This window comes from Rhinoderma darwinii, chromosome 2 (assembly GCF_050947455.1).
Source record: "Rhinoderma darwinii isolate aRhiDar2 chromosome 2, aRhiDar2.hap1, whole genome shotgun sequence".
In the NCBI taxonomy this organism is placed as follows: Eukaryota; Metazoa; Chordata; class Amphibia; order Anura; family Rhinodermatidae; genus Rhinoderma; species Rhinoderma darwinii.
The window spans coordinates 266,654,082-266,681,835 of record NC_134688.1 but is presented as its reverse complement, the minus strand read 5'-3'; the positions used below and the strand labels follow the sequence as shown (position 1 = coordinate 266,681,835).

Genomic DNA, 27,754 nt, shown 5'->3' with positions numbered 1-27,754 from the left:
ACCTATAACCCAAATATTACAGACCTCTGTTCATGAAAGTATTGTAATAAAAAACCTCCATGTTGCTGCACAAGTAGTATTAGTTTTTTATTTAGCCATAATTAAACATTTTCTTGTATTTAACATTTCCGCTCTATCCAGAGAATTCACCAGGCCATGCAAAATCTCGGAATGCATTTTATTTAAAGAGGCTCTGTCACCAGATATTGCAACCCCTATCTCGTATTGCAGCAGATAGGCGCTGCAATGTAGATTACAGTAACGTCGTTGTTTTTTTAAAAACGAGCATTTTTGGCCAAGTTATGACCATTTTTATATTTATGCAAATGAGGCTTTCTTATGGACAACTGGGCGTGTTTAAAGTAAAAGTCCAAGTGGGCGTGTATTATGTGCGTACATCGGGGCGTTTTTACTTCTTTTACTAGCTGGGCGTTGTGTATAGAAGTATCATCCACTTCTCTTCAGAACGCCCAGCTTCTGGCAGTGCAGACACAGCATGTTCTCGAGAGATCACGCTGTGACCGTCACTCACTTCCTGCCCCAGGTCCTGCATCGTGTCAGACGAGCGAGGACACTTCGGCACTAGAGGCTACAGTTGATTCTGCAGCAGCATCAGCGTTTGCAGGTAAGTCGATGTAGCTACTTACCTGCAAACGCTGATGCTGCTGCAGAATCAACTGTAGCCTCTGGTGCCGATGTGTCCTCGCTCGTCCGACACGATGCAGGACCTGTGAGTGACGTCACAGCGTGATCTCTCGAGAACACGCTGTGTCTGTGAACTGCCAGAAGCTGGGTGGTAACGAAGAGAAGTGGATGATGCTGATTCGTCAGCATCATACACTTCTATTCACAACGCCCAGCTAGTAAAAGAAGTAAAAACGCCCCGATGTACGCACATAATACACGCCCAGTTGTACTTTAACTTTAAACACGCCCAGTTGTACTTTAGAAAGCCTCATTTGCATAAATATAACAATGGTCATAACTTGGCCAAAAATGCTAGTTTTAAAAAAAACAAACAAAAAAAAAACGTTACTCTTATCTACATTGCAGCGCCGATCTGCTGCAATAGGAGATAGGGGTTGCAAAATCTGGTGACAGAGCCTCTTTAACACTTAAAGGGATTGTCCAGGTTGGGGGCTGTTTTTTTTTTATACTGATGACCTATCCACAGGATAGGTCATCCGTATATAATGGGTGGGGGGTCTGACACCCGAACCATGCACTAATCAGCTGTTAGGAAGGCTCGAACCACTGTATAGCGGTACAGCCTGCTCCTAGTCACTTGAATAGGAGCAGAGCTGGAGTAACCCAGTATAGCAGTTATACAGTGGTTGGAGCCATCTGCTTCTGGCACTGACCCCTGAACAACTGATGGACATAGGGTCCTGGTGTCGGATCCCCACTGATTATATACCGATGACCTATCCTGTGGATAGGTCATCAGTATGAGAAACAGTCCTTACCTGGACAACCCCTTTAATGAGAATGTTCGTTTTAGTGGTTAAATGCCAGTAGACACAGCGGATGTCAGTCAATGATGAGGGTGGAGAGGGGAGTGCGGAGCAGTTCCCTCATGAATACAGTGAACTCGTGACTGAGTCTGCTATGAGGTGCTATTAACTAAACGGCAGAATTTGGCAGATTTATTTATACTGGCTTAAATTGAAGCAGTTTTCGTTTTAGACTGGATGAGCCAAATTTATCACAGTAAGATACATTTGGTGCATTTTTAAACACTTCAGTCTAACTTAAAACTACATATTGGCTGCCTTATTTTTAGTCTTAAAGGGATTGTCCACATTCAGTAAATTTGTTATTTTTTTGTTTACTTAAAAGTTATACAATTTTCCAGAGTACTTCCTGTATTTAATCCTCAGTTTTCAAGATCTCTGCTTGTTGTCATTGGGTGGGAACATACATTGTTTACTTCCAGTGGATAAAATTCTGTCCATGGTCATGTGATGGACACACAGGTGTATTTGCTTTGTGTTGACTGAACATGATCCCGCTCTTGGCAATGAGAGTACGGATCTAAATGTATAATGTTCCTCTAAATGCAGCTCATAGATGTTGGCCCTTTTGATAATCCAGCTTCCAATTTTCAGTCCTTGTGCCATCATAAATATACACATTCTGCTTGGGGAAACAATATTTCACTTTATTTCTAAGATTGGATAAATCTTAGGAAACTGGTAGCAAAAGCTCCTAAACGTTCTTTTCTGGTGGCAAAGTTTTTGGGTTGCTTTGTAGACTTCTATGGAAGGATAATATATAATTGTGTTGTGCAGGATTAGTAAAGCACGCCAGCTTACTTTCATAAACAACACCACATCTATCCACAGGTTGTTTGTGGTATTGCAGCTCCGCTCGATTCACCTGAATTGCAGATGAGCTGCAATACCACGCACAGACTGTGGCCAGGTGTGGCTCTGTTTTTGAAAGTAAGCAGCCATGTTTTTTTTCATCATGCGCAACCCTTTTAAAGTTGCTCAAATATCTATGGTAATTATTCTACTCCTGGATGTCATTACAACATAGAGAGAAAAGGGACTGATGGACCTATAATTCTGTGGGAAATGAATGGATCTGTAAAAAAAAAAAAAAAAATACAAGAATTTTGCTTTACATGCCTCCATCCCTTGATGGCAAAACTGGTTCAAAGACATTAGATGTTGGTGTATTTTGTCAGTCTGCAGGATCTGCCTTTCACAAAATGTTTTAAAGCCTACTTACTGTCCATAGGACCATACATTGTCATATTCATAGTAATAATCTGCAAATCTGTGTAAGTAGAACTGCTTCTCTCTCACTACAGCTACGTGAACAAATTAATTCAGATCACACAGCCAGAGCAATGCTTGATGTAAGTACTGATCAGAACTAGTTCAATAGGACCAAATCAAGTTCAAATCTGCTTCTAACAGTTGTGTTGTGTTATTTATAGAGCTACATGGACGTGAGCTCTAATGCAAGAGATTTATATGAAGATAAAGATGGGTAAGCGTGTAATATTTTAATGTACTATGTATACTAATGCTTAGCCTCAGTTTGTCACTAAAAAATGCTGAACTGATGACCTATCCACCAGGTCATCAGTATATCCTCAGTGCGGGTCCGACACCCGGACCCTGCACCATTAAGACGCTCCGGCTGCCACCGGGCACTGGCTGTTATGGCCCATTAGGCGATGTACGAAGCCTGACGCATTTGGCTCCGTATATATCATAGCGGCCGTGCTGCCGAACTGCAGCTCTGCTCCTATTCACATGAATAGGAGCAGAGCTGCAGTACTGCAGCTCGGCCTCTATTGAGTTGCCGGTGATAACCACTCCTGGCATGTACGTCCGGAGCTCAGAGGCAGCCGGAGCGGCTTAACGGTGCGGAGTCTGCGTCTCGGACCGTCGTAGATCATGTACTGATGACCTAGCCAAAGAAGAGGTCATCAGTTGTAGTGGACAACCCCTTTATGCATGTCCTTTGCATAAAAAGCTTGAGACATATTTGAAACTTTTAGGTGCACTATTTATTATTTTTTTTTTATAAAGTACAGTAATAAATAGTGCAGCACAGTGTTAGCCAAAAACAACATGTAATGTCAAATACCTTGTGTCAAAAAAGACAAAAGTATAGTAGGTATGATACCTTTTTTTTTTATAAAAAGTTTTGAAATGCATGCAGCTGCCTGGTGTGATGGAAAACTTACTAGTGTTCAGAAGCAGGAGAATCTGAGTGTTGTGTATATCCTGAGGTCCTAGCATTGTAGTGTAAGGCTATGTTCACACGCTTCACAAAAAATGGCTGAAAATACGGGGCTATTTTCAAGGGAAAACAGCCTTTGATTTTCAGCCGTTTTTTTTTCTGCGTTTTTTTTTTTTTAGCTGTTTTTCTATTAAATCAACGAACGGCTGCGTAAAAAACGGCCCTTTGGAACGGAACGCCATTTTTTCCATTGAAATCAATGGGCAGATGTTTGGAGGCGTTCAGCCCCCGCATTTTTATCCGGCTGAAAATAGGTCGTGTGAACATACCCTTAGGCTCCATGTATACGACAATTCTCGTAAGTTACGGGCACGGCCGGCCGTGGACAGCCGTCCGTATTAACTGGCCATGCCCCCATTATAAGGTATGGGAGCATGGTGCGTAAATAAAAAAAAAAAAAATAGGACGTGCCCTATTTTTTTCGCCAAGTTTCTATGGCGCAGACACCTAAAGGTGCGTTTTTAGGTGCAGTATTTACATTGCGGAAATAGATGCGAGTTTAGGCTGCGTATTTTGTTGCGTTTTTCTTTAATACTAGTCATATAAAATTCGCAGGCGGAAATGCAAAATAAATTGACATGCTGCGGATTTTAAAATACGCACCGCAGGTCCATTTACGCGTGGAAAAAATCTGCACGGTGTAGATAAGATTTCTTGAAATCTCATTTACTTTGCTGGTACTGTATTACGCTGTGGATTTGCCGCACGCAAATCCGCGTGGAAGAAACGCATGAAATACACATCGTGTGCATTGAACCTTACAGTGCAGAGCTGCAGTCACAATTCTGAAGGCTCAGCGTCTGCAAAGAGTATGATTTGCATTGTTAGGGTATGTTCACACGGCCTATTTTCAGACGTAATTCGGGCGTTTTACGCCTCGAATTACGCCTGAAAAGACGGCTCCATTACGCCTGCAAACATATGCCCATTGCTTGCAATGGGTTTTATGATATTCTGTTCAGACGAGGTGTAATTTTACACGTCGCTGTGAAGAGACGGCGCGTAAAATGACGCCCGCGTCAAAAGAAGTGCATGTCACTTCTTGGGACATTTTTGGAGCCGTTTTTCATTGACTCCATTGAAAACCAGCTCCAATAACGTTTGTAAAAGACGCCGCGAAAAACGCGAGTACTTGCAAAAACGTCTTCAGGAGGTATTTTCGCCTGAAAACGGCTCCGTAATTTCAGACTTATTTTGCTACTGCGTGTGAACATTTTGACCTTCCTGACAGAGTCTCATTTTTCAAATCTGACATGTTTCACTTTGTGGTAATAACTTGAATGCTTTTACCTATCCAAGCGATTCTGAGATTTTCTTGTGACACATTGGACTTTGTTACTGCCAAAATTTGCCCGATACATTCAGTGTTTAATAGTGAAAAACACAAACTTTTGCAAAAATTATCATATTTCTAAATGTATCTGCTTGTAAGACAGGCAGTTATACCACACAAAATTGTTGCTAATTAACATCCACATATGTCTACTTTAGGCTGGGTTCACACTGAGGGTATGTTCACACGAGGGCGTCCGTAACGGCTGAAATTACGGGGATGTTTCAGCCTGAAAACATCCCCGTAGTTTCAGCCGTAACGGCATGTGCAGGCGCTTGAACGCCGCGTCCATTACGGACGTAATTGGCGCTGCTATTCATTGGAGTCAATGAATAACGGCTCCAAATACGGCCAAAGAAGTGACAGGTCACTTCTTTGACGCGGGCGTCTATTTACGCGCTGTCATTTGACAGCGGCGCGTAAATATACGCCTCGTGTGAACAGACAAACGTCTGCCCATTGCTTTCAATGGGCAGATGTTTGTCAGCGCTATTGAGGTGCTATTTTCGGACGTAATTCGGGGCAAAAACGCCCGAATTACGTCCGTAATTAGTGTGTGTGAACATACCCTGAGTTTTTTTTTTTTTTTGCAGACGGAAATTCTGTCTCAAAATTCAGTTTGGAAGTTTGAGGCATGTTTTCCTCTCCCTGCATGCCAATTTTCGCAGCGTTTTTCGCCTGCGGCCATTGAGCGCCACGGGCATAAAACGCTGCAAAATACGCTTTTTCTGCCTCCCATTGAGGTCAATGGGAGGTCAGAGGCATAAACGCCCGAAGATTGGCCATGTCCCTTCTTTCTCCCGCGAGACGGTTTTACCCCTTGGAAAAAGACTCCTCCCAATGAAATCAATGGGAGGTATTTTCGGGCCGTTTTTGACGAGTTTTGCGGCGCGACTTCTGCGTCAAAAAACTTGTCAAAAAAACTCAGTGTGAACATAGCCTTAGATTGGCACTGTTTTTCACATTTTCAAGAAAATTCCAAAAGGCACATTTTGCAGGGGCCAGTTCAGTTGTGAAGTGGCTTTGAGGACCTTGTATATTAGAAACCCCCAATAAGTCAAATCCATTTTAAAAACTTCACCCCTCAAAGTATTCAACACAGAATTTAGAGTTGTTTTTTTAACCCTTTAGACGTTTTACAGAAACTTAATCAAAGAGGTGAATTTTACAAATTACATTTTTTGCATAAATTCATTTTTAATCCTTTTTCTTTTTTATAACGCAAAGTTTTACCAGAGAAATGCAACTCCATATTTATTCCCAGGTTCTGCAGTTTTAGGAATTTTGAGGCAGAATTTTCCTCCTGCAAAAAACTGAACAGGGCCTCATGCTGCCTATTTGTATGTAGTGGATTTACTGTGAATATTATAATATTTTGCAATGCAAAGAGGGAAATGTGGTGCATAGGAATTTTTCCTCCATGACTGAGCTCACACTTAGGCCCTGTTCACACGGAGTTTTTTGCAGGAGGAAAATTCCTCCTGTAAAAACTGACCCTGGAGGTTTTCATTTTTGACGTGGTTTTTGACGTGGTTTTTGAGGCGGTTTTCCAGGCGGTTTTTCAGGCTGTTTTTGCCGAGGTTTTCACACGCATGAGGCTGGGTTCACACAACCATGTTACGTCCATAATGTACGGAACGTATTTCGGCCGGAAGACCCGGACCGAAGACAGTGCAGGGAGCCGGGCTCCTAGCATCATAGTGATGTACGACGCTAGGAGTCCCTGCCTCTGCGTGGAACTACTGTCCCGTACTGAAAACATGATTACAGTACGGGACAGTTGTCCTGCAGCGAGGCAGGGACTCCTAGCGTCGTACATCACTATGATGCTAGGAGCCCGGCTCCATGCACTGTCTTCGGGCTGAAATACGTTCCGTACATTACGGACGTAACATGGTCGTGTGAACCCAGCCTGACATCCTTCTGTCAACGGATCTGTCACCATTGAAATGAATGGTGATGCAAACGGAACTTACTTCACACTTGCCTTTCCGTTGAGGGGTTCCCCTGACTGAAAGCACCGACGGAACCCCTCAGCAGAAACCACGCTGATGTGAACAGGCCCACATTAAAAAAAACATTGTTTTCTGTTTGCATCATCATTGACTTCAATGCTGATGGATCCGTTGCTAATGGGATTCCCTACACTGCGGTATTGGTTCCGTCGAAATGACAGAACCCTTTGCACAACGGGGACAAACAGAAACCATTAGCAACGGATCTGTCACCACTTCACACTTGCCTTTCCGTTGAGGGGTTCCCCTGACTGAAAGCACCGACGGAACCCCTCAGCGGAAACCACGCTGATGTGAACAGGCCCACATTAAAAAAAAAAAAGTATACTTACTTACTTCTTGAATCAATTTCCCAACATCAATGTCCATTCGGTGGTACACCTCTGCTGTCATCATTTCTGTTCCTGAAATGTTAAAAAAAAATAAAAAAAGAGATGACATACATGAACAACTGCATAACAAAATTAAAAAATTAAAAATAAAAAAATCTAAAAAAAAAAATTAAAAAAAAAAATGCACAGCTCCATACATGTATAGCATGTATGGAACATAGGAGCAATTGCACTTACTTGTATTCGATTTGGATGCAGGACTTCGGTTTTCTGTATCCCTGAGTTCTGTCCACAATGTTTTTCAGGCTCCACGAGCAGACAGGAAATGACAGCCCCTTGCTGGGCTGGACTAGCAGCAGGAGAAGACTCCTGCAAAACACTCGGCAATATACTCGTCAGAAAACACCTCACTAGTTCGAGGTGTTTTTTGACGTGTCCCCATTGCTTTCAATGCGGTTTTGGACGCGGAAACCGCATCAAGAAGGGTCATGTCCCTTCTTTTTGCCGCGAGGCGTTTTTTTTACTCGCGGTAAAAAAAACGCCTCCGTCTCCCATTGAAATCAATGGGAGTCATTTTGGGTCGTTTTTGGCGCGTTTTCCGACGCGTTTTCCGCGTCAAAAAACGTGTCAAAAAACTCCGTGTGAACAGGGCCTTATACAGACTGTAACTCAGGAACAGTATGAGAAAATTATTGCTATGTATTAATGAAATCACTCAACTATAATTATAATTCTGTATTTAAAATAACATGGTTGTGTGTGTATTCCAGATTAAGAAAAGAAGAGCTGAATGCAATATCTGGGCCTAATGAGTTTGGTGAATTTTATAACCGACTCAAGTTGATAAAAGAATTTCATCGGAAGCATCCAAATGAGGTGTGTTGTGAGTTAAGTTCTGATTAGGCTGGGTTCACACGACCTATTTTCAGGCGTAATGTAGGCGTTTTACACCTCGAATTACGCCTGAAAACACGGCTCCAATACATCGGCAAACATCTGCCCATTCATTTCAATGGATTTGCCGATGTACTGTGCCGACGACCTGTAATTTTACACGTCGCTGTCAAAAGACGGCGCGTAAAATAATAGCCTCGTCAAAGAAGTGCAGGACACTTCTTGGGATGTAATTGGAGCCGTTTTTCATTTAATCCAATTTGGCATACTTTTTAAAGCTGAACTGAAATTTTCTGTACAGCAAAAAAAATATACAAACTGCTATTTAATTCTGCAAAAAAATAAATACAAAAATTTCCAGTAAATCTTTCATTATTTTTTTTTTTACTTTTTAAAAGATCTGTGTTCCTATGTCAGTTGAATTTGATGAGCTACTGAAATCCCGGGAGAACCCAAGTGAAGAAGCTCAGAGTAAGTATTTAATCCATCCTTAAAAATTCCTGTTCTAACCAATCTTTCAATATGAGACTTTTTACTTAGAGGCTCTGTCACCAGATTATAAGTGCCCTATCTCCTACATAATCTGACCAGCGCTGTAATGTAGAGAACAGTGGTTTTTATTTTGAAAAACGATACATTTTGAGCAAGTTATGAGCAATTTTAGATTTATGCTAATTAGTTCTTAATGACCAACAGGGCGTGTTTTTACTTTTTACCAACTGGGTGTTGTACAGAGGAGTGTATGAGGCCGACCAATCAGCGTCATACATTTGTCACTGTTCCAGCCCAGCTTCTTTCACTGCACAATCACGCTGTAACAATGGGCTGGAACAATGAGAAGTGTAGGACACTGATTAGTCACTGATTGGTCAGCCTCATACACTCCTCTGTACAACACCCAGATGGTAAAAAGTAAAAACACGCCCAGTTGTCTATTAAGAAACTAATTAGCATAAATCTGCTCATAACTTGCTCAAAAATGATTGTTTTTCAAAATAAAAACCACTGTTATCTACATTACAGCGCCAATTAGATTATGTAGGAGATAGGGCACTTATAATCTGGTGACAGAGCCTCTTTAAAGTAAAGGCTCACCGTTGATTATAAGTGATTTAGAGAATTGCAATAGTAAATTGGAGTACTAGATGTGGATCTTTGCTTACGTAACTGTAATTCCATTATGGCTTTAACCACGATAACTATTTACTAGCAGAAATATATGGGCTTTTACGAATATTGGCTTCCCCATGAGCGGTACACCAGTATGTAATTACAGTGTAATGTGCACTATATATTTCTCACGATTATACCTGATGTAGTTCACCTCCACCATTTATAGATGAGGTATAAAAAGCAGAAAACCTTTGCAAACAAATCACACAGAATAGGACTTAAGATCCAGCAACACCCCCGCCTCACCTCTACACCCCCCTTCTGAGACCTAACAAAATAAGTGTTTGATAAAAATGGTGTTCATCCTGAGCGTTTAACTTTTTTTTTTTTTCTGTTTGAATGACAGATCTAGTGGAATTTACAGATGAGGAAGGTTATGGTCGCTACTTGGATCTCCATGACTGCTACTTAAAATACATTAATCTCAAATCATCAGAGGTAAGGCCGCAGGTCCTTCACCATAGCGACTCGGCAGTACTCCAAAAAGACGGTCCCTACATCGCCCCCAACTGTGACGGACGACTCTCATCCATGTCTGGAAGGGACAACGCAGGGTGATCTCGCGATTAAAGCTGAGATCATGCTGGGCTGTGAAGAGGAGACCTGTATGACGCTGATTGGTCAGCATCGTACAGTTGTCTTTACACTGCCCAGAGTGAAAATAAAATGTAACCTCCTATTTGGCTATTAGAGCCAAATTAGCATATGTATAAAATTGAACATAACTTTTAAAATTACAGAAGTTTTTTTAAAACCATTCACGCTGTAGTTATCCGCATCAAAACGCCTATTCGAATAGTGATAGGGATTTAATAAACTGTTGACAGATCCTCTTTAAGCTGAAAGATGTCAGCTAAAAAGCAAAAAAATAACTAGCTACATGAAATTTAATGTATCACACATGAACCATTATTAGCGAAAAATAGATAATTTATTGAAAGACAAAATCGTTAAAAATAACTAAATTGGCAGTAACATTACCCGTAGAAAAAGGATCCCCACAAAGGTCGGGTCCCACAGTCTCCAGTAACGTGCAAATAGTGCATGCAAAGACTGGTACATAGGTAATACGATGAATATGGATAGAAACCATCCAAAGCAATGTAAAAAAAAAACAGGCAGCAGAAAGGTACAATTAAGGAGGCAGACAGACCAGAGCTATGGGGAGAATCAACATATTCATCGTATTACTTATGTACCAGTCTTTACATGCACTATTTGCTCTTTGCTATAGAGACTGTGGGACCCAACCTTTGTGGGGATCCTTTTTCTACGGGTAATGTTACTGCCAATGTACTTATTTTTAACGATTTTGTCTTTCAATAAATTATCTATTTTTCACTAATAATGGTTAATGTGTGATTTCTTATATAGGTGTTTAATATTTGTAGGTGTCACAGTTCTCTTGAGTTGCCATATGCATGTATTAGCCCAACTATCTTAGTAGGTGTTATGAAATGTAATGTGTAAAGTCCTTTCTTGCATTCATGTCTCTCTTGCATTCGTTCTTTACTTTTTGGGGAGAATATATCCGAACATGTAAATCCTGTATGGCAGCACATGGACGTAGGGCTTAAAGTGGTTTTCTCATAATGATCACGTATCCTCTATCCACAGGATATGTAATAAATGTCTGATCGGTGGGGTTCGACCGCTGGGACCCCCACCGATCTTGAAAAAGGGGATCCCAGAGTGCCCTATGTGAATGCAGCGGTAGGTGATTAATGATCATTATGATAAAATCCCTTTAATATCTACTTGTTCTAATGTTCATTGTCTTACTTAAAAATCTGTTATTTGCTGCAGGGATATTAAACCACGCACTGCGAGAGCTTTTTAATCATGAAAAATTTTATTCTAAAGTCATGCACTTTGGCTTATGTTACATGAATATTTTGTCTCCTTTTTTCAGAAACTGGATTACATTACATATTTATCAACATTTGACCAACTCTTTGACATTCCAAAAGAGCGTAAAAATGCAGAATACAAAAGGTAAGAGTATAGAGTATTGCAAGATACTTGTTTAGAATTGCTATTCCCTGTATAGTGTTTCTTTGGTATCTGTCTTTATACCAGAAAAACTATTTTGTAGTAAAAAAATAAAAAAAGCTTATAGGTATATTTGTGTGTAATTTTGTTATACGTAGATTTCATATTTACATGCATTCACCCTATCTGAAAGTTTGTTTTTTTGTGTGTTTTAAAAACCCACGTCCTCACAGGTATCTAGAAGTGCTTTTAGAATACCTCCAAGATTACACAGACCGGGTAAAGCCGTTATTGGATCAGAATGAACTCTTTGGAAAGATACAGAATGAATTTGAAAAGAAGTGGGAGTCTGGAAGCTTTCCAGGATGGCCGGTATGTAATGATCATCACTAGTTTAGCAGTGGGCTGGAATGACAACTCGACTCAGAGCTCCTTTTGTGTGCCACCGACAGCCTATCTGAGCAGTGTTTAACATAGATGTAATCAGTATATGGGTTCAATAAGTTGTTAGAGGCACACTCTAGCCGCTCTCAGCCAGCAGTTACTCCAGCAGACTAAGGCTTCATTCACATCTGCGTCAGGGCTCCGTTCCGTCTGAGCTTTCCGTCGGAGTGGGGCCCTGACTGACGCAAATTGAAACCAAAGGATCCGGTGCCAATGGTTTCAGTTTGTCTCCGTTGTGCAAGGGTTGCGTCGTTTTGACAAGATGAATATCGCGGTCGACTAAACGACGGAACCCTTGCACAACAGAGACAAATTGAAACCATTGGCACTGGATCAGTCACCATTGAAATCAATGGTGATGGAAATGTAAACCTTTGGTTTCAGTTTGTGTCCGTCAGGGCTCCGTTCTGTCGGAATGGAGCCCTGACGCAGATGTGAACATAGCCTAGCCTGTTCGACTGAAAGCACCGAGATGCATCTTCTATGTAAAGTGGATGCATATAAGCTGCATCTCTAAAAGTAAGCAAAATTCTTAGTGTAGCTAAACGTTTGACAAACTTCTGACATGTCACAATGACCTGTCAGAAGAATGGATTGGTGGGGGTCTGAGCACTGAGACCCCCACCAATCGCTTGAATGAAGCGCTCATGTGAGTGCTCAGCCGCTTCGTGTCTGTTCGGCTTTTTCCGGAAAGCCGATGTATCGGAGTACAGGCTCTCATAGTCTTTCTATTGAGTCCGTACGCCGATACATTTATTTACGGAAAAAGCTGAACAGACAATAAGTGACTGAGTACTCTCACGAGCGCTTCAGCTGCTTCGTTCTAGCGATTGGTGGGAGTCTGTTCTTGGACCCCCACCAATCCAATCTTCTGACATGTCACTATGACATTTAGATCAAATCTGGCACTCTGCAGGTTGTCTGGGTTTCAGCCACAATCCGGCCTTTATCAAACTCTATTGCTGCTGGTCAATAGAAAAAACCTTATAGGAAATGACGCTGTGAAGATGGGTAGATTGCCCATTGTACAAGCTAGCCATCTTCACAGCATCCTTTCCTATACGTTTTTTTTCTATTGACCAGCGGCAATAGAGTTTGATAAAGGCTGGATTTTGGCCGAAACGTTACACCTCTTCTCTTAGGTTTATTTTAAATAAGGAAATATATTTTGCATATTTCAACGAAGGAGTGCTTGAGGTTTTTCATTGCAAATGTCACTATGACATGTCAGAAGTTTGTCAAACATTTAGCTACACTTTAATAAAAATATATTATAAACATGGTTTTTACACAATAATTATTTATACTGATGTATTATATAGAGTTTAAAATAAGTGTTTACAGTATCATTATTTAAACGGCTCACCTATACTGTAATAGCATATGTAGCTCGGCTATGGTAATTATATCTATGTAAGAATTCTCAGTACAATCTATTACTCGTCCACCACAGAACTGACCTGATTACCTGCCAATGAAAGTTAGGTCTGACAAAGAAAACCACTATAGAGGATGGAAAACGGACAGCCGCAGTGCTTGCTTCCCTATTTTTTTTACTTCCCTGTAATACTTTGGATTTGGCGCTCTCGTTCATTACATTGGTAGACACAGAACGTGGGTATATGCTGTTGCCACTTGGAGGCATCACTTTTTTTTTTTTTTTTCCCCTTTTTTTTTTTTTTTTTTTTTTTAAAGCTGGAAATTAGGGTTGACATAGTACCCCTGTTGTCTTCACCAGGGCGGTGCAAGATAAGTGGGGCAAAAGCGTCAGCTCATCTGTCACCAACCAGCCTAAGGAGCACCTCTCACAACTTCTCCCACCAGTGTCTCCGCAGGGTGAACTACCGAGAAGGTTTTCCTCCTGGTCACACATCTAGGAGATGGAGGACACCATTGAGGATGTAGACATGGAGGGTGAGTGCTATAACACCTATGGGCCTTCGCTTGTCTACAGCAGTGTGAGCAATCTACCTGTGGTCCGCTGGATTCCACCCACTGGTCACTACTTTCTGCAGGCCCTTATCACTTAATAGGCGTAATTTCTTGGCACCTATTAAGGCATTTTCTCTCGGTGTCGTGTTTCTAGGCGGGGGCGGAACCATCCGCTTAGCCAATAGCGTTCCAGCGCACTTTATTCACTTATCCCCTCATAGGAGAATCAGCCTCGTCCTCCGATTGGCTTCCGTCGATCTAGCCAATCACGGCAGATCTGGGGGGCGTAGCCTAGCTTCCCCGCTCTGTCTCCTGCATCCGGAAGAAGCTGCTGGTACACAGGAACTCCTGACCAGTGCTGTTGCATCTTTGCCTCTGGACAAGCACAAGGCACTATGAAACAGAATAGCACCAACCTTTGACCTTTTTCCTTTCCCTGCAGGTGCCCTAGCCTCAGTCCTTAAAGAGGCTCTGTCACCAGATTAGAAGTGCTCTATCTCCTATATAATCTGATCGGCGCTGTAATGTAGATAACGGCAGTGGTTTTTATTTTGAAAAACTTTTTTGAGCAAGTTATGAGCTATTTTAGATTTATGCTAATGACTTTCTTAATAGACAACTGGGCGTGTTTTTACTTTTTACCAACTGGGTGTTGTAAAGAGAAGTGTATGACGCTGACCAATCAGTGACTAATCAGCCTTATACACTTCTCATTGTTCCAGCCCAGCATGATCCACAGCACAGTGTGATTGTGCAGTGAAAGAAGCCAGGCTGGAACAATGAGAAGTGTATGACACTGATTAGTCACTGATTCATACACTCCTCTGTACAACACCCAGTTGGTAAAAAGTAAAAACGCCCAGTTGTCTAAAGTCATTATCCTAAATCTAAACTAGCTCATAACTTGCTCAAAAATTATAGTTTTTCAGAATAAAAACCACTTTTATCTATATTACAGCGCCGATCAGATTATGTAGGAGATAGGGCATTTCTAATCTGGTGACAGAGCCTCTAAGCTTTATTCTCTATAGGAGTGTGTATTTTACCTTGCAGACCTAGGTGAAGGCTGCCATTACTTCCTAAGGGGGTAGATTTTCGGCTGCACTGTACCTGAGTGGTTTATTGGTCTCTACTCCCACAGTTTTTTTTTTTTTTTGGAAGTGTGGTGTAGTAATCCCTTCTACTGCCATGTCTGACCTAAGGGAGAACCTCCACACCAGATAAACATTACAGTTCATTATGCATGCTCCAAATGCAGTAATAAGTTTCCTTCTGGTCAGCCTACTTACCTATATGGTGCATGCTGGCCTCCTGGCCAAACGCCTGTGGCTCCTGCACCCCAGAAACCCCCCCCCCCCCCCCCCCGTTTTTCCCATGCCTGGAATGGTGGGTTTTGGTCCGAAATGGGCCAATTCCCTTTCCTGAACTGTAGGTACAGAGCAAACATCACAGATGGGCTATTTTTCTGGCAAACCACCCTGGACCCTAAATGCATATCTTTCTCTCGTGGCAGGCCTTAAAAGGGGGCTAGGTCTGCTCGACAGGCTTCACTTTCTACAGCCTCTCCCCCTAGAGTGGTATTGTTGGAATGGGAACTTTCTGATATAAACACTAATTCGGCAGACAAGGGGTCTTCCCCTATCCCCACTACTGTTGAGGTGCCTGTGACAGACACCCGACAGGTCACTGATTTCACGCCCTCACCATCCCCTGAATCGATTTATTTTCTTCACCTTTAAAGGAACAGTGTCATCACAAATTATTTTTTTATATGTTAAAGATGTTAGTGCTTTATTAAAAACGTTTATATTCATTTGTGTGTTTGTGTTTTACTTTTTCTTATTTTTACACTTTTTCTTCCCTATGGGGGCTGCCATTTTTTGTTCCATTTCTGTCTGTGTCGATTAACGACACATACAGACATGGAATACGGCAGCCACAGTTCTATAGGGACTGCAAACGGCTCCCGTCCCATTGACTTCAGTGTACGGCGTCTGTGTGGGAACTGCGCATGCGCCGCTCCCACACAGTCCAATTCCAAATTGGCGCCGTCCGGCGCCATTTTCCTGTGGACCGGAAGTCGCGGCCGGACAGTAATATTATTACTTCCGGTCGCGGCTTCCGGATTTGTGCACTTGGACCAGCGGCAGCAAACGGAGCGGACGGGCCGGAGGGAGCCACGGCGGCAGGAGCAGGTAAGAGATTTCAATGTATGTTCGCGTTTGTGTGTGTTTACTATTGTATGTAAACCTACTACACTGTGTGTTAGCTCAAAAAATGGCGACACACAGTGTAGGAGGTTACACCGTTCAAACCCCTCGTTGACCCCGGCACTAGCCAGGATAAAGGAGGGGGGGATGCTGAGATCTCACTAGAGCGAGGGCTTTTAACCCAATGTTGCAATGCTGCAATTTTGGGAATAGCTCTATCTAGTGACCAAAAATGGGTAGTATTATAAATTTAGAATTAATTTATAGTATTTCCTGACTCGTGAAAAAAATAAAAAAAATTTGAACAATGTTTAATCACCCACACACTAAATGTTTAATTTAAAAAAAAAAAAACATGTTTTTCTGGCAACACATTCCCTTTAACGGTCCCAGATGCTTTTTTCAGCTCATTCCCAGCTTGAGGGTGGAAACACCTGGACAAGAAGTTCTCTCACTCTAGCTGACTGGGCGTCATCTATCCTTTTCAAGAAGGGTCCTCTTTCAAGTGGGATAAGGATCTGGCGGTAGACCCTTCTGTCCCATCTTATCTCCAATGTGTCAAAGTACTTATGTGAAGCTTCTCTTGACGCAGCCTGTCTGGTAGCTCAGGCTTCAACTTCTACCATTGCTATCCGCAGGATAACCTGGCTAAAAGCTTGGTCGGTAGATACAGCTTCCAAGCGGTCTTTGACTGCGCTTTTTTCAGGTTCCTGTCTTCAGGACGAGATCATCTGAGGCTACAGGTGGCAAGAGCACCTTTCTCCCCCCAAACCGGGTCAAGCGAACCGCCCCTGTCAAGAAAGCAGGTCCTTTAGTGGGTTCTCCAGCACGGTCTTCTAGACCGCCATCTAGAAGACAGATGTCAGGGTTTACCGTTTGCACATGGAATCCCTTTGATAAGGTTCCGCCTTATCGTCCGATTTCTGCTTGGCAGCTCAATTTGGTTTTGGAGGTCTTGCAGTCGGCTCCCTTTTGAACCCTTGTGAGAAATCTACATTAATTTTCTGTCCTGGAAACTGTTTTCCTCTGGTTGCGGTGACTTCCATCCGGAGGATCCCTGAATTGGCAGCTCTAACTTGCCGTTCTCCATTTTTGACTCTTTATCAGAACGAGTCGGTGCTCCGCACGGTGCCTTCTTTTTTTCCTAAGGTTGTTTCTGCTTTTCACATGGACAAAGGGACGTCAAAACGATGTCCTCATTCATCTCCCAGTCATCCGGGTGAGCGTTCCCTCCACAACCTGGATGCTGTCTGTGCCTTGTAGACTGAATTTTCAGTCACTGCTTCCTTCCGGAGGTCATATACCTTGTTCAACCGCCTGGAGGGTCCCAGGAGGGGATATGTGATTTCTAAGGCCACCATCGCTCGCTGGATTCGAAAGACCATTCGCAAAGGCTTACCGGCTTTGGGATAAGGTTCCCCCTTTTCGGACCACTGCCCACTCTACCATAGTGGTTGTGGCTTCCTGGGCTGTGCGCCTTCACGTGTGCAAGGCAGCCACATGGTCTTCGGTCTTCACTATTGCCTCTGCAGACACTTACCTGGGTCGCAAGGTCTTTCAGGCATCTTTTAAATAGGTGACTATGTCCTGTGTTCTGTTCCCACCCCTGGGGGTCTGCTCTTTGATGTCAAACTGTATTCCCCAACGTAACAAATGAGGAAACAGGATTTTTTTTTTTTTGTGTGTACTTGCCGTAAAATCCTTTTCTTACCTTTTTTGTTTCTGCTTCTCATATTGCTTGCAGACAGACTGAATAGCTCAGTGTCTGTGGGCAGGGTATATCCTGTAGTAGGGCCACTTTTTTACTTTAGTGTGAAGCCTCCTAGTGGCAACTACATATACCCACGGTCTGTGTCCCTCCCCTAATGACCTGGACAAGAAAAGTTGCACAGTGGAAAAAGGTGAGGGATGAACTGTGCTCCTCCGAGACTATGCGTGGAGTGGAATAGTATAGATTGCCGGCTGCCACCCACTGCAGTCCCTCGGTGCTAATGCCTTCGCACCTGGGACAAGGTATGTAGAAGAAAAAAGAGCAGGGAAAAAGCAGTATAGTATCGGGCATCGGCGCAGGCTCAGGAGGACAAGGAACGTGGCCAGGTAATTTTGATCAAGGAGATCTTTAATTCAGAGGACGACTCGTTTCTGGACTGGACTGGTCCCTTCGTCAGGTCTTCTGGGCAAGAAAATTATTTTATGGTGAGTACTCCGTATTCTCAGGCTGGACTACTGAAAGATTCTGATATGTCCTATTCAGATTTGTCAATTGCAGCATTGCATAGATGACTATGAGGGGAACTTACTAAGAATAGCGTTTCATATGCAGTCTTAAACTGAAGAATCTCTTGGTGCTTTCAGATTATGGGCCTGTGTGCGCAACGTACAATCATTCATGCATGTATCCATGTGTGCACAACGTACAATCATTCATCCATGTATCCATGTGTGCACAACGTACAATCATTCATCCATGTGTGCACAACGTACAATCATTCATCCATGTATCCATGTGTGCACAACGTACAATCATTCATCCATGTATCCATGTGTGCACAACGTACAATCATTCATGCATGTATCCATGTGTGCACAACGTACAATCATTCATCCATGTATCCATGTGTGCACAACGTACAATCATTCATCCATGTATCCATGTGTGCACAACGTACAATCATTCATCCATGTATCCATGTGTGCACAACGTACAATCATTCATCCATGTGTGCACAACGTACAATCATTCATCCATGTGTGCACAACGTACAATCATTCATCCATGTATCCATGTGTGCACAACGTACAATCATTCATCCATGTATCCATGTGTGCACAACGTACAATCATTCATCCATGTATCCATGTGTGCACAACGTACAATCATTCATGCATGTATCCATGTGTGCACAACGTACAATCATTCATCCATGTGTGCACAACGTACAATCATTCATCCATGTATCCATGTGTGCACAACGTACAATCATTCATGCATGTATCCATGTGTGCACAACGTACAATCATTCATGCATGTATCCATGTGTGCACAACGTACAATCATTCATGCATGTATCCATGTGTGCACAACGTACAATGTTTGTGCAACTCTGGTTTTGAAAGTGATATAACTAATTAAGAGATTTTATGTTTTACAGAAAGAAACCAGCAGTGCACTTACTCATTCAGGAGCTCATTTGGACCTCTCAGCTTTTTCATCATGGGAGGTATAGTGATTTGAGTCACAATATAATTTTAGGGCTATCATAACTATATAACTTGCTGTATTTATGAACTGTCCTGCAGGTACATTTTTCAAATTGGTGTCTTTTCTCATTTATAGGACTTGATGTTTTGACCATGAGCTAAACATAATCAGAATTTCAAAGGGACACTAAATAAAATGAACGTCCAACTTTTTTATCCTGTAATTTTAGGTCTAAAACTCTGATTCATTTTTATAATATATCTTTTTATAGCAGTCGACTGGCTCTGTGCAGCCGCTTCTAGAGGGAGCTTACTTTTTAGCGTTGTATTATTCAGTTTAATCTAAAAAAAAAACATGATGTACTTGGCTCCCTCTGCAGTTATTAGTTTTTTTCATGCAGTGGAGACTGACCGTTTTCTAAAATTGCATTACTAATCGGGCATCAGAAAATTGTCTGCCAACCCTGCCCACAACCCCCAGCACCCATGATCGCTAGTTTGTCACCTGCTTTCAGAATCTCCAGAAATCTTTACTTACACTAAACTTTACATACAACATATTTGTCATTTTATTTTTTTTCAGCTCTTGCACATTCATACTCCTGTTAACAAAGCAGAAATTCCAATGTAGATGTGTTTAATAATAATAATTACTGTGATTCAATCTAGTCCCTTATGCTGCGCATTTAATGCAAGCTAAGGCCGCTTTCACACAAGCATAATACAGGGGCTCTTTTAGCGCCCGTATTATGGATACAACACCCGGGCTTCCCTCTGTTCATCGAAACTAGAGTCCGAGCACCATGGGCTTCTATGGTAATCTAACTTCAGTTCTCATGAACTGAAGGAGTTCTGGGTATTACATTCATAATACGGGTGCAAAAAAGCACCTATATTACATTTGTGTGGAAACGGCCTAATTCAGATATATTCATACATATTTGTAAAGCTGATATTTATAGTATTCAATAATTGAACTTTCATATCTTCTTGTCAGGAGTTGGCTTCTCTTGGATTAGACAGATTGAAGTCTGCGTTACTTGCTTTAGGTCTTAAATGTGGAGGGTAAGTGATAAAGCTTTTACTCCAGTTTTTGCTTAGGTGGCATAAAAGTGCAGTTATTCATACTATTTAATTTATAGCCATAGAATTGGACAGTATGCAGTAAAAGCGAAAACATGGGAGGAGGTTTACTAAGGAATATGTGCCAGAATTCTCTTGAAAATGGTTGGAGTACACGGCTTATGCCAAATTTAATATATATTTTAGACACTTCGTCATGATTGTGGCACGGACAGCCCGAGGAGTGTCATCTGCAGGCCGCCTGCAATCACGGATTGTGCCGAGACTAGATATGCATTGACTTTAAGGAGCCCAGATCGCAAATGCGGCCTGTAAAATGACCTGTCCTATTTTTTTTTATTTATTTGCTGCATTCCGAGCTCCCTGACAACGCACGGACTGTGGCAACTACGGTAGTGTGCACTGGCCCATAGGATAGAATGTGTCCTCTACTATCTGTAATTGCGAACAGTATGCGGCCCCAAAGCTACGGTCGTGTGCATGGGGCCTTAGATAAATAAAAATTCTCTTATTTAAGCCATGTACCTTTTTCTTCTGTTGCGGTAGTGCTTAAAATGTGTAAAAAAGATTTCTGACGTACTGGTGTATATGTATTACAGCCAGCAGGGGGCGCATGAAGTGTCTAATATTCCTAGCAATGTGCACCAAATTTATCATGTCACGTGCATCATTGTAATACGTTTGGTAGAATTGGATAAAAAAATTTGCCAGCGCATAAATTGATGCATCCTGCACCACTATTGAAAAAACTTCCCTATTGTCTTGCACTCACACGTCCAATGAGAAAGTCAAACATTCACTAGAGAGAAAGGAATTAAGGATTTGTCAAGGCTGTAATTTCAGATTTTTATTGTCCTTGTTACAAGAATTCCGTTTTTGCCATACGTACCAACTCCTTACCGTGATCTGGTTAGTTCTACTTAATGAGACATTAATTATATAACCAATTAAAATCTGTACACCTAGGATATGTTGTACGAAGAGGTCGCGTGTATGTAATTCCAGCATATCATTTTCTTTTATGAGAATGTACAGGGTGGGCCATTTATATGGATACACCTAAATAAAATGGGAATGGTTGGTGATATTAACTTCCTGTTTGTGGCACATTAGTATATGGGAGGGGGGAAACTTTTCAAGCTGGGTGTTGACCATGGCGGCCATTTTGAAGTCGGCCATTTTGTATCCAACTTTAGTTTTTTCAATGGGAAGAGGGTCATGTGACACATCAAACTTATCGAGAATTTCACAAGAAAGCAATGGGGTGCTTGGTTTTAACGTTACTTTATTCTTTCATGAGTTATTTACAAGTTTCTGACCACTTATAAAATGTGTTCAAAGTGCTGCCCATTGTGTTGGATTGTCAATGCAACCCTCTTCTCCCACTCTTCACACACTGATAGCAACACCGCAGAAGAAATGCTAGCACAGGCTTACAGTATCCGTAGTTTCAGTTGCTGCACATTTCGTATCTTCACAGCATAGACAATTGCCTTCAGATGACCCCAAAGATAAAAGTCTAATGGGGTCAGATCGGGAGACCTAGGGGGCCATTCAACTGGCCCACGACGACCAATCCACTTTCCAGGAAACTGTTAATCCAGGAATGCGAAATGTCAGTGGCTGTAAACAAAGAGAAGCTTGTAAATAACTCCTGAAAGAATAAAGTAATGTTAAAACCAAGCACACCATTGTTTTTCTTGTGAAATTCTCGATAAGTTTGATGTCACATGACCCTCTTCCCATTGAAAAAACTAAAGTTGGATACAAAATGGCCAACTTCAAAATGGCCGCCATGGTCAACACCCAGCTTGAAAATTCCCCCCTCCCATATACTAATGTGCCACAAACAGGAAGTTAATATCACCAACCATTCCCATTTTATTTAGGTGTATCCATATAAATGGCCAACTCTGTAGAGGGGGAAAACTGTCTTCTATATAGAGCATTAACATTTCATTTCCTTTTCTTTTTAGAACTTTAGAAGAAAGAGCGCAGAGACTTTTTGGTACAAAAGGAAAATCTCTGGAAGCTCTAGATACTTCATTGTTTGCCAAAAATCCAAAGGCAAAAGGTGTCAGAAGGTAAATGTATTCTTTGTGCTACAAGTGTTGAAAAAGGAGAGGATTTTCTGGTTTTATGTAAATGAAGCATATTTATGGCATAAGAATGTCAGAACTGTCTGATACACGGTGTTTAAATGCCTGTGATGTGAAAACATCTGTTTGCTATCAGTGTATGGTGGTTTTCATTATTTATATTCAGAGGCAATAAGCATGACATGACTTGTGCGGTTCACATAGGTGCTATGTGCATTTTCAGCCTCTGTGCTGTCAGGCCAGGTTTCCTTAACCCGTTAGTGACCGGCCCATAGTCCTTTTAAGTCGGTCACTAACAGGCCTTATTCCGATGCCATAGACTTTTTACGTCGCGGCATCGGAATAAGTAAACAGAGCAGGGAGCTGTCAAATCTCCCTGCTCTCAGCTGCCAGAGGTAGCTGGGGGCGTCCCTGCTCTGCCGGTTGAGATCGATATTGGTATCGATCTCATCCGTTTAACCCCTCAGATGCGGTGCTCAATAGTGTGCACCGCATCTGAGTGGTTTTGGAGAGAGAGAGGGAGATCCCTCTCTCTACCACCGACAACCGGCGATAAGATCGTCGAGTGTCTGTGTCTCCCATGGCAGCCGGGGGCCTAATAAAGGCCCCCCCGGTCTGCCTGTAATGAATGCCTGCTAGATCATGCCGCAGGCATGACCTAGCAGATGCCTGTCTGTTTTACACGGGCAGGCAGTGATACACTGCAATACAGAAGTATTGCAGTGTATTCTAATAGCGATCAGAGGATCGCAGAGTGAAGTCCCCTAGTGGGACTAGTAAAAAAGTTTAATAAAGTTTAATAAAAAAATAAATTAAAAACCCACTTTTTCCCCTTACAAATTGCTTTACTATTAAAAAACCAAAATAAAGTAAGAAAGTTACACATATTTGGTATCTCCGCATCCGTAACGACCCCGACTATAAAGCTTTACTTAACCCGCACGGTGAACGCCGTAAAAAAATTAAAAACCGACGGAAAAATTTCTGTTTTCTGTGAATCCTGACTTTAAAAAAATGTGATTAAAAAGTGATCATAAAGTCGCATCTACTCCAAAATGGTACCAATAAAAACTACAAGTCTTCCCGCAAAAAAAAAAAGCCCTCTTACAACCGCATCGGCGAAAAAATAAAAAACGTTACGGCTCTTCAAATATGGAGACGCAAAAACATATAATTTTGGGAAAAAAAGCGTTTTTTTCTATCTCTCCCCCCCCAAAAAAGTTAAGTTAATCAATAAATAATATGTACCTCAAAATGGTGCTATTAAAAAGTACAACTTGTCCCGCAAAAAACAAGACTTTATACAGCTATGTCGGCGCAAAAATAAAGTTCTAGCTCTTGGAATGCGACGATGGAAAAACTTAAAAAATAGCCTGGAGCTTAAAGAGGCTCTGTCACCAGATTTTGCAACCCCTATCTGCTATTGCAGCAGATAGGCGCTGCAATGTAGATTACAGTAACGTTTTTATTTTTGGCCAAGTTATGACAATTTTTATATTTATGTAAATGAGGCTTTCTAAAGTACAACTGGGCGTGTTTAAAGTTATGTACAACTGGGCGTGTATTGTCTATGTACATCTGGGCGTTTTTACTTCTTTTACTAGCTGGGCGTTGTGAATGGGAGTGTATGATGCTGACGAATCCGCATCATCCACTTCTGTTCGTTAACACCCAGCTTCTGGCAGTGCACAGACAGTGTGTTCTCGAGAGATCACGCTGTGACGTCACTCACTTCCTGCCCCAGGTCCTGCATCGTGTCGGCCACATCGGCACCAGAGACTACAGTTGATTCTGCATCAGCGTTTGCAGGTAAGTAGCTACATCGACTTACCTGCAAACGCCGATGCTGCTGCAGAATCAAATGTAGTCTCTGGTGCCGATGTGGCCGACACGATGCAGGACCTGGGGCAGGAAGTGAGTTACGTCACAGCGTGATCTCTCGAGAACACGCTGTGTCTGCACTGCCAGAAGCTGGGTGGTAACGAAGAGAAGTGGATGATGCTGATTCGTCAGCATCATACACTCCCATTCACAACGCCCAGCTAGTAAAACATGTAAAAACGCCAATATGTAACACACATAATACACGCCCAGTTGTACTTTAGAAAGCCTCATTTACATAAATATAAAAATGGTCATAATTTGGCCAAAAATGCTCGTTTTTTAAAATAAAAACTTTACTGTTATCTACATTGCAGCGCCGATCTGCTGCAATAGCAGATAGGGGTTGCAAAATCTGGTGACAGAGCCTCTTTAAGGTCTAAAATAGGCTGGTCATTAAGGGGTTAAACATCAATCAGCAGTACCCCATTCTTTCTGGCATTGTGTCATTAAAAGTGCTGTGAACAATCTTTTTTGAAGGGGAAGTGACAGTGTGGGTTATTTGGAATCGAAGATTCTGTGCAGAGCGTGGCCTGGACGGAATATACATCAAGATGAATAAAATGTTATGTGAACATAGCTCTACATCAGGCATGTTTAAACTACAATTACGACATATTTGGTAAGATTTAACCATCGCTATATGAAGTGACTTCTTCATATAGCAAATGGGTTGCTTCTTGCTCTTGGAATGTGTGGATGAAAAATGGAAATAAAAAAAATAAACTGGCTGCGGCAGGAAGAGGTTAAAGGCATGCATTTATGTTACAGGGACACAGAAAAGAACAGGGACATTGCTTTTCTTGAGGCACAAATTTATGAATACGTTGAAATCCTCGGGGTAAGTTTTTCTATCTTCATAAAATGAATTACTCCTGTTTTAATCCACTTTTTTTTTTCTCATCATAAAAATAATATTTGCAAGAAGAATTAGTAATGTATTTATCATTTCTAAAGTGTTCTCATTATTATAGAAAAATATTATAACCAACTTGGTTGTAAAGTACCCACCAATACCGGAAATAAAACCGATCTACAGTATGTGATACTATACCGACCTTGTTACTTCTCAGTCTGTGGTTAAGACTCTTCCTGTTCTTCGTTTGTTTGGGGCATTTGCTGGGAAAATACTCTAAGCTAAACCCCCGACCTACGAATTAAACCGTGTAACATACAGTTGCATACCTCGTCCGTGTTAAAGAAACCTGTTTCTTTGCGGGATATGCCTCTGTATTGAAAAGTGTAACGGACTATGCTTTTTGGGCTGAAATGAACGCCGAAAGGACACTCTTTTAGTATATGTCTGGTTAAGTGCTGGGAGTGTTCCCAGTGCATACATGGAGCATAAATGTTATGTTAACGTAGCCTTAGAAGCTAAAAATGGGCAATTGCCAGTCAAATTGATTACATTTTTTAATTGTATACTGGTGCACTGAGGGTCTTTCTTGTGTTTAAATTTATTTTTTTTTTTTTTGCATCTCTTGATAACTCTCCAACTCGTAAATTACATTGTGATGCTTTTGAACCCCTTTTAGTCCAAAATATTGCATGGGTCAGCCTTGGTGTTTAATATAGATCCTCCACTTTAATGGCAGATTGCACTGTTGACCACTCTGCCATTAAAGAGTTTGGGTGGGCATTTAAAGAAGCAATCCACTTTTTTCTTGCCCCCTCCATTTGTACATTGGTGTTACAGTGGGGTGCTGTGTGCAGAAACACTTACCGATCCCCGCTTCATGTCGTTTTCGGGCCCAGCGCTGCCCACATGATCCTCACTCGGACCTGTCTGGAATCACTGTGCTTTTCAGTAAACCGGAACTCAGGCTCTCAATGCATTTCTATGGAGCCTCGTTCTGGCTCCCATAGGAATGCAACTAATAAGCGCTGATTCCATGCCTAAATCCTCATCAAATTCCATCACGGTATGCATTCAATGTAAGTGAATCGGGGGAATTTTATACATCATTCATGATGTGAAAAACATCACCCTGATTTTTTTTATTTTTTTTGTCTGCGTCCTGCAAAAAAATAAAAAAAAATGATCCACTAGAATAACAAGCATGTTTATTATTGTCACATGTACCTCACAGAAAAGCTGCAGATTAGCCCCATTGATTGACAGTGGGGCAAATCCTTGAACGGAACTGCCGGCATATCTGCGGTAAAAATTTGTGTCTGCCACAGATTTTTTGTCAAATTCCCCTTCTTTATTTGCTTAAAGCCTTATTCACACGAACGTGTCAGATTTGCGTTCGCAAAAAAACGAACCATTTTTTTAAGCATATAAATGTCAGTGTGGTTTCCATCTGTCATCTGTTTTTCTCATATGCAAGCATTTCCTGGTTTCATTCCACCCATAGACTTTAATGGGTGGGTCTGGTCTGCAAAAACAGACCAGGATAGGACATGTGAGTTTCTCGCAGCGGACATATGCTCCGTGGGTCAGCGTGCTGTCCTTTGTTAAAATGAACAACACTCTGATGAGACATACATTCATGTGAATTAGACCTTCGAATGTTTTATTCCAAAAGATGACATTTTGAGGTTGATATTGAGTCATTGAAGGTGTTGATAATGAAAGGGCAGTTTATCCAAATTTTCTTACATTTTTAGGAGCAAAGACATCTGACACATGAGAATGTACAGCGCAAGCAGGCTCGGACTGGTGAAGAGCGTGAAGAAGAGGAGGAAGAACAGCTTAGTGAGAGTGAAAGTGATGATGAGGAAAATGAGATTATTTATAACCCCAAAAACCTTCCTCTTGGTTGGGATGGCAAGGTAACCGAACTATTGATAAGGACACTAATCTAGGTTGCGTAGTCTGCTCAGTTTGTGCTAAACATAGATGACCGCATATGTTATTGGTGTGTATATATATATATATATATATATATATATATATATATATATTCTCACTGAAAGCAAGCTGAATATCAGGCCGTGTTCACGTTTATCAGTAAAAGAATGAATCAACTCCTTGGTGTAGAAGAAACGCCAGTAGTAGAGCGCAAGTAACCGCACCAGGACTTCAATAATAATGGAGAGATGTCGGTTTATGCACCACAAAGTGAACACAATGAGCAACGTTTCGGAAACGTTGCTCATTCTGTTCGCTTTGTGGTGAATAAACCGACATCTCTCCATTATTGAATGCCTGGTGCTGATACTTGTCCTAATAAATATATATTATTATTATTATTATTATTATCATTCCAAGATCTGTTTATTCAATCAGAATTAGATACTTTCTCTAGCTTAAATGAGAAAATAAATGTATACTTCTGAAAAACACTGTATACATCTGATACATTTATTCTCAAGTATATCAAGTTGCTAAGAAGTGAAAAAAGATATTGCAGCATAATGTAACTATATGTAGCAAAGGATTAACTTTGTTGGAGTT

General features: G+C 41.5%; 1 protein-coding gene across 1 annotated transcript in view; it reads left to right on the top strand.

Moving 5' to 3' along the window:
• SF3A3 (splicing factor 3a subunit 3) overlaps nt 1–27,754 on the top strand; it is a 35,860-nt gene that overhangs the window by 588 nt on the left and 7,518 nt on the right. Inside the window, exons 2-13 of the mRNA XM_075853249.1 lie at nt 2,819–2,866; nt 2,948–3,000; nt 8,213–8,318; nt 8,735–8,807; nt 9,856–9,947; nt 11,422–11,504; nt 11,735–11,873; nt 19,240–19,308; nt 20,286–20,353; nt 22,348–22,455; nt 25,123–25,192; nt 26,965–27,129. Of these exons, the coding sequence (XP_075709364.1) occupies nt 2,819–2,866; nt 2,948–3,000; nt 8,213–8,318; nt 8,735–8,807; nt 9,856–9,947; nt 11,422–11,504; nt 11,735–11,873; nt 19,240–19,308; nt 20,286–20,353; nt 22,348–22,455; nt 25,123–25,192; nt 26,965–27,129 (1,074 nt within the window). The remainder of the gene's footprint in view (nt 1–2,818; nt 2,867–2,947; nt 3,001–8,212; nt 8,319–8,734; nt 8,808–9,855; nt 9,948–11,421; nt 11,505–11,734; nt 11,874–19,239; nt 19,309–20,285; nt 20,354–22,347; nt 22,456–25,122; nt 25,193–26,964; nt 27,130–27,754) is intronic.